The sequence below is a fragment of the Merops nubicus genome, unplaced genomic scaffold (assembly GCF_000691845.1).
Source record: "Merops nubicus isolate BGI_N331 unplaced genomic scaffold, ASM69184v1 scaffold3150, whole genome shotgun sequence".
NCBI lineage: Eukaryota > Metazoa > Chordata > Aves > Coraciiformes > Meropidae > Merops > Merops nubicus.
In genome coordinates, this window is record NW_008581977.1 from 38,009 (window position 1) to 46,068 (window position 8,060).

Below are 8,060 nucleotides of genomic sequence, written 5' to 3' on the forward strand. Positions count from 1 at the left end.
CAAAGTAGCAGCAGCCAGCACTGTGGAACATCAGCAGCACAGACAGATGAAAATTAATTCTGAGAAGTAGCACACAGACCTTAAGTATATTGGGACTTCATTTTATGATACATACTTATGTGGTTTGTTAATTAAGAAACACTAAAGCATTTTCTAAAGGGAAAACAGTTTTAAAAATTCAAATCAACTTTTTGTTCAAAGTCTAATTAGACTATTCATCACACAGAGTGACATTTTTCACTCAAGTTTCCCATTTGGCCTGGAAAAAATCATAAAGCAGTTTGTTTGTCAATTTTTAGTATTTTAGGAAGCCAGCTGGGAGTTCTAATGTAATTATTAGCCACCTAATAGATGACCATTCAATCTAATAGTCATTCATTAACTATTGCAAATGTATGCTGTTACTGATAACCACCACCTTTTACAATATTTCTGGACTAATCTGCTATGAGAGCAAAGTAATTTTTTATAATTCATTTTCTTTTTATACATACAATAACATATACAATGTCTCAACTTGCTTGACTGAAGAAAAAGCAATTCTACTGGACCTGAGTTACTACTATTACATGGAGAGTTAAGAGCTATACGATATATTAAGACCAGAACAATAGAGCATCTTTCCTGCAACAACTTTGATCCCTATTGTCATATTTCAGGTGGGCTGCAAAGCTATTTTGGTGTTTTTTCAGTATGGTGTTATGGCAAACTTTTACTGGCTCTTAGTTGAAGGACTTTACCTCCACATCCTCCTTGTGCTAATATTCTCCCCCAACAGACACTTTACGATTTACCTGCTGATTGGATGGGGTAAGAACTTTAAAATCTTATAACTTTTTTTTTTTTTCTATATGAATATATTAGTCAGGTTCAATATTTCATACCAAGGTAGTCATGCCATTTCTGTGGGATGACTTCTCAGACTCACTAGTTCCTCAGTTCAGCTCCAGCACAGGTTACAGTCACTGTACCATGGGGAAGAGTGAGCACAAAATTGCTGAAGCTGACTGCTGGAATGCTCCTTGCAATGGTTCTGACCTGTGGCGGTGTGCACAATGCCCAGGGATTGTTCAGGAGATGGGATGGTGCAGGAACTGCCACCACAAAAACATACAATTAGGAGGAAAGAGAAGTTTAGCTGCATAGCCACAGGGTATTCTATGCTCTCTGACTTTGAAAATCATAATAAAATTGTCCACCTGGTTTTAAATACATGTATTCCTTTCACTTACAGAAAGTGCAATGATATGTGTATGGAGCAATTTAAAGCTTCCAGTAATAGGTGGTCATAAAACATTTAGGTATTGCTGGGGAAAGGGAATAAACCAGTGTGTGGGAATGGTTCCTTATGAAATGATTTACACTTTAGTTTTATATTGTAGTCCTTGGAAGTGCATTGGGAATGCATAACTTGTATCTGTCTCCCTCAAGGTCACTCTGACAGCTTGAAAGAAACCTAAGAAAGGCTGAGAATATTCTTTGTGGTTTTGTCATTACAGCTACATTTTATAAGAAATAATACCACTTCTCTGCAGTTTTGTTTGTTATGATGGAATCATAGAATGTTTTGAGTTGGAAGGGACCTCAAAAAGGCATCTAGTTCAACCCCTCTGCAGCAAGCAGGGACATCCCCAACTAGATCAGGTTGCTCAGAACCCCATCAAGTCTGACCTTGAATGTCTCCAGGGATGGGGCCTCCACCTCCTCTCTGGGCAGCCTGTTCCAGTTTCACCGTCCTCATAGTAAAGAACTTCCTAATGCTTACATCACGTAGCTCATCAAATGGGCCTCCCTCTCCATTCACTAAACTGTTCACTATATGCTGTATATTACATAGACTCATAGAATCATTTTGGTTATGAGAGACCTTTGAGATTATCAAGTCCAACCATTAACCCAGCACTACAGGTCACCACTAAACTGTGTCCCTACGTTCCACACCTACCTGTTTTTTAAAGGCATCTAGGGAGGGTGACTCCACCACTTCCCTGGGCAGCCTGTTCCAATGCTTAAAAACCCTTTCAGTGAAGAAATTTTTCCTAACATCCATCCTAAACCTCCCCTGGCGCAACTTGAGGCCAACTGCTCTTGTCCTGTACCTTGTTACCTGGGAGAACAGACTGACCCCCCCACCTCAGTACAACCTCCTTTCAGGTAGTTGTATAGAATGAGGTGGTGTCCCCTGAGCCTCCTTTTTCCAGAGTAAACAACTCTGGTTCTCTCAGCTGCTCCTCAGAAGACTTGTTCTGTAAACCCTTCACTGGTTTGGTTGTCTTTGGACATATACCAGTGTGTATTATTTGAGGAATAATAGTTGCTAGCAGGCTGATTTATTTTGGGTTTTTACTTATGTTTTTGTGATCATCTCCTAAACATCTTTGGGATTTTTCAGGAATTCCTACCATATTCATTATTACGTGGACAGTGACACGGATCATTTTAGAGGACACTGGGTAAGTGTGTGGGGGAGAGTACAATCCTTGGATATGGTGGCTTGCTGTTCTGAAGAGGATGAGCACAGAACTGAAATTTAGATATGTCAGTAAAGGGACAAGTGTTTAGGACCTTTTCAGCGTGCTGTTTTGCTTGCTGTTTATCTGAAAAATTCTAAAGGCAGGAGAGGGAACAGACTTACAACTGACATTACCCCTTGAGACGCACATTTAGAGCTATGTGCTTTGTAAGTCAAAATAATACTTGAAATAGCAGTGGAGGTCCTTGGGTTCAGTGCTGCAATACACTGCAGTAGGATGCTGGGCATTCTGATTTGCTAGCTAGCAACTCAAAAGACTGAAATGTAGTTAACTGTGAGTATATCTAAAATGCATTCCCAGAAGTGAAGCAAAGTGATGTAAACATATGTAAGATGCACATAGTCAGGTAACACTATGACTAACTAGAGCTAGCCCTGGCTTCTGGCATGGGAAGGGGATCTGAGACAAGAATTCTGTAGGAAGTTGAGACCTGCTGGTTCTGCAGGCCCCAAAGAATGGGAGAGCATTACTAGCTAGTGAGGAAAACAGTTTTCACACCCTTTTTTCAATCTGACTAATATTTTCCAGTTGATTCTGTAATTAAACTGAAAAATCATGCCCTACATAATTTCTAAGTTTTCTTTGAAAGACCTCTAACGTGTCAGCTGAAGCCAGCTACTGTTTTCCTTTGCCATGGTCACAGTCATTATGATCACAGAATTCTGAAGGGTATTGCCCTTGTTTAAAATTAATTTTCAGAGCGTGTGGACCAAAAGTGCCAAGCCCATAGTGAAAATTAAATTTTCTGCTTTTCAGATGAAATGTCAGGTTCAATCTCACATTTCCCTAAACCAGTTCCAGCCATCTATAACCTAAATATCCCACAAGGAATTATGTAATTTCAATTGTATCTGTCAGTTGCTTTATATCTTCCTGCTACCCAGAGGCTGGTGTTAAGTGCTGATTGGAAAAGTGTCCTTACACAATGTGAAACTAAGCTTGGTTTCCCTAAAGGCCAACATCCTGCACGATGTCTTAATGGTACAGTCTAGTTTGCCTGATGATTTAGCTGATTTGAATATGCATATTAAAACCAGGGAAGTCAAATCAAAAGCAGAAAAAGATTGCATGCCAAATTCTAGGCTAGAACAGGCATTATTTTTGTGTGCTTTGACTTGTATATAAGAAAGACTTCTCTTCATAGGTCTTGCTTGCCAGATGATATTAATGTCAACATCATTTTACCTTTTTTTTTTTTTATAGTTGCTGGGATACAAATGAGCATGGTGGTCCCTGGTGGGTTATACGAATACCAATTTTAATTTCTATTATAGTAAGTAAACTTTGAAGCATGAATTATTGATCAGTTCAGTGTTGCGTGGTGCATATAGCCATTATTCTTTACTGCTAGTTACAGATAGGCAAGAATTCTGTTTTAATGAAAAGAAATTACGCTGTAGGAGAAATGTTAAACAGATGCCAAGGCCATTAAAATTTGTTCCCTTCAAAATTTATCTGCCTCCTATTAAATGAGCAGTTGTTTTCTTTGTATGTTGTTATTTCTTTAACATCTCTCCTGTTTATGAGCTTGGGGGAAGCAAAAATCTAATTATAATTCTCAGTGAATTGCAGATTTGATTTTGTGTGTAAATAGAAAGCCCTGCAATTGAAAATCTGATATTACTGCAGCCATAAAAACTATGGATGTGTATATCTTCCTTTAATTGGTAACGTACTGAAATATATATTAACATGAAGTATTTGCAAAAGAATAGCATTTGAAAATGTTTCATGGGGCTTTTTCTACACAGAACTCATTGGAATTACTGGAGTGGCATAACAGAATTCCTGTTCACTGTGATGATTGTGCAATTAACTTTGGGTATAATATACTATGGTCATATATCCATTTCTGAAAACAATTACAGTGCAAATTTAATACATTTCAGGTACCCTTGCTTTATTTAAAGTAAAAATAGGACATTATTTGATTACACAAGATTTCAAGGGTCCACATTATGCTTGGGCTTGCCTTTCAATCTGTGCTGAGTGATAGTCATTTCAAAAGAGCTGCCTATCATCTTTACCAGAGTGAATTCTACAGCACTTAAAGAGAATGCAGAGTAGGCCTATGTGTGAAATGACATAACGTAAGGACTCACAGAAAAGATGGTTTATAATATGAAGAAATGGGCAAGCAACAGAACTACAGCATGAAGAGTTTGCGTACCTCAAAGGAGATGGAGAATGTGAGGTGGTCCAGAGTGAAGAAAATATGCTGAAAGATAAAAGCAAAATAAACCACCTGGTGTTTACAGAAAGATGAAAGTCTGTTCTCTAGATGTTCATTTTAAAAAGCTATCTGGTAGACAGCTGAGCCTTCATGTGCCAGAAAGCAGTGCTTCTCCAAAGTCCTAGACCTGGAAATGGAAGTTATCCAAACGCTCATTGGCAGACTTGAATTGCAGCTGGATCTTGGGAAAGGCTGGGAAATGAGTTGTGAGTCAAGGAAATGGAGTACTGGTCAGTCAGCAAAAGTTGAGTGTGTCATAAAATGTGGATCAGAATCACTTTTTGAGGCAAAGGAACAGTCGTTCTTTTTTAAATGGTTTTATTACTGATTTGATACAAAGGGATTATAAATCATAAGGAGATGCTTTGAAAATTGCCTTTTTTGTCTTGCCGGGTGTGCGTTTAGGATCTGCTGTGTCCTTCTAGATATGTTCCTTCTCTTAAACAGCATACCTTAGGGGTGAGAGCAACTGAAGATGGGCAAGTGATTCTGCAGTTTCTACTGTGTGAACCTGCTTACTTTTCTGATAAGATGATTCTTTAGCTGTTCGATGAACTACATTTTACATTTGGGAAGTTAAGCTGTGAAAGGGAGGTACAGAAGCTGTCATACTTAACTTTTGCTGCTGGATAAGTAATGTATCTTGTTGGAGCATGAAACTACAATCAGCATGTTCATTGTGACAGCTGAGATGGTAGGCAAACTCACTGCTGTGCAAAGTAGAGCTTGCATACACAAAGCATGACGAGTGAAGGAAATTTCACATAAAATTGGTCAATGATGACTGAAAAACACTACATTCATGAGAACATAATTTTCAATAGACATACACCATGGTAAACCTCAACATTTCCTATTGTCTTCTAGAACAAATAGAAGTTGAAGATTCAAATCTTTGAGTAATGAGGTCAGTGCTGCCTGCCATTCCACAATGAAAACAGAGCATTGCAAGTTCTTTGAATAGGTGTTGTGAAAGAGTCATGATGTTTCTCAATAAAAATATGATCTAGTTACATCGTATTCATTCACACAGTGCCTTCAGTCTGCTTGAGAATGTGGGAAGACTCACAAAGCATGGTGACATGGGTGAATAGTAATAACAAATGGTTTCAGTACTAGGAAGGACTTCTGTATAAGTAATCAAGGAGGTGAATACAGGAAAACTCTGAAAAAAGCTGAATTTCAGGAAAATAGAGGAGAGCAGAACACCTAAGCTGAGAACTCTCACTGACTGCCTTATGTAATGGCATGAAAGAAAGCTGAGTACAACTTAAACTGAAAATCTTTAAGAGGAGGAAGAAGCACGAAGAAAAGATTGATACCATGAATATACTTTTGGAAGAGAAAAGCAAGCAAAGGTTTTAAGCAACACTGGTTTAACTGCATTTAACAGGAAGTCTGGTCAGTCTTCATGCCATATTCACTTTGTTCCGTTATATCTGTGTTAACTCCAAAAGTTTTCACTGCTTAGCAGATTATACTATCTGTAAGGTTATTGTCCAACAGTAAACAGTGTTGTGAGTTCTGAAGTCACTTTTCAAAGTGGGGGGTAGCTTCAGTTAATTCAGTGTGTCAGAAACCTTCCCTGGCATCTTCATGCTGTGCACATTTCAGAGTTATTTCATTGGGAGTGACTATTCCAAACAGCTAACATGGTATTGCCCATATTGTCCATTTAGCAAATGTCTCCACAGCTGCTTTCTCCATACTTCCACTGGCATAAACAACTCTCATTTGGGAAGGAGTGGTGTTTGAGTGGAAACACTACTTCTGTCACATCAAAGTAACTGAGAAATGTTTACCTGGTTATCTCACATAGCAGATAATGTAAGGGACTAAATACAAAGGAGGAAGCAACATAAAGACAGTTTAAGTGATACATTCTGGGGAATGTGTTTAGACTCAAAAACTTATAGTCAGAAGTTAGCCAATAGAAAAGGGTACCACCAGCATCTTGCTGTTACTTCACTAAAGAGGCACCATTTGTCATCACTCTGGCAGGGGGGTTGGACTAGATGATCTTTCGAGGTCCCTTCCCACCCCTATGATTCTATGACTCTGCATTCGCATTATTTTCTTTTCTTGCTGTTCTTAGATGTTCATTGAACATACTGTATTTTATTTAAGGACATTATGCTCAAACAATTTTATGGGACTGAAAAGCTACAATAGTAAAATAGTCCAGGGCACTGCTTGTTTCATATTGTATTGGAACTTTACTATTCTAAATCAGATATAAACAAAAAAGGATTTTAACAAAAGGCCAAATCAGTAATAATCTTAGAGAAATTAATTTACTCCACTAGTAAGTCAGTGTCAGTTGCTACCTTTAGATCTTAATACTCGGTTTCACTTGTTTGGTTTTACAAGCTCAGTAGTGCCAGGGACTGCTACAAACTCCTGACAAGAATATCAGTTGTCATTAATTCAAGATTGTGGTTATAGACAGAAAGGTGTATGTTTGAAAACAGACTTAAAAGTAATACATGAATGTCAGTCAAGAACATCAGTCATCTGACTGTAGTTTTGGAAATTATCTGATGCTTCAGAAACCAAATGGATGGCAGTTTATTCTGCTACAGTAGAAACTAGGGATGCCTGTGAAGAACAAGAAGTTATTCTGCCAATCACTTTGCAAGTATTGAACAAAGATTTTTCCTTCTCCTACTTTGTGACTAACAAATACACAATGAAATGGAATCTCTTTCCTTGTCCACTAATACTGGCTCTAGTGCACATGGCAAACTAAATGTCTAGCTGTTGGTCTGTACACTCTGCTGTGGTAAGTCTGTAGGTACAATCAGCAATAACAGGCTTATGCCTGTTACTTTTATAGGAGACTTGCATCAAGGAAAATTTCTAAGTCATCATCTTGCTGAAAAGTGTACATTAAGTTCAGTAAGACCTATATTTTCTAGCATTTCTTTTTTGTTCTTCTATTTTCAAAAATATTATATACAGTATTCCTGATTTTTTATTTAATCCCTGTCTGTTCCTGTCTTAGAGAGACTTAGAATCTACTGAATGAATCTGACTTCAATTTCCTAGATTGGTTAGGATCTGATCATAAGGGTTTTTTTATGCAAGCACCTTTCTATGAAATACAGTATGAAATAAAAAAAAATACTACTGTTCTATCTCAGAAAGTTATCATGAGAATTAGACTACAAGGGTTCAGTTCCTTCAGTGATAATAGCTGCATTAATACCCAGGACAGACAGATACTTGTGAGAGGACCTTTCCATTCTTGATGGGAGTGGACAGATCACCTGTACAACAATCTTCTCTTTCCC

At 37.9% G+C, this 8,060-nt stretch overlaps 1 protein-coding gene across 1 annotated transcript in view; it reads left to right on the forward strand.

Moving 5' to 3' along the window:
- VIPR2 (vasoactive intestinal peptide receptor 2) overlaps positions 1-8,060 on the forward strand; it is a gene marked incomplete at its 5' end in the record, with an annotated part of 49,169 nt that overhangs the window by 35,422 nt on the left and 5,687 nt on the right. The window contains 3 exons of the mRNA XM_008936131.1: positions 660-810; positions 2,393-2,453; positions 3,738-3,807. Coding sequence (XP_008934379.1) covers positions 660-810; positions 2,393-2,453; positions 3,738-3,807 — 282 coding nt within the window. The remainder of the gene's footprint in view (positions 1-659; positions 811-2,392; positions 2,454-3,737; positions 3,808-8,060) is intronic.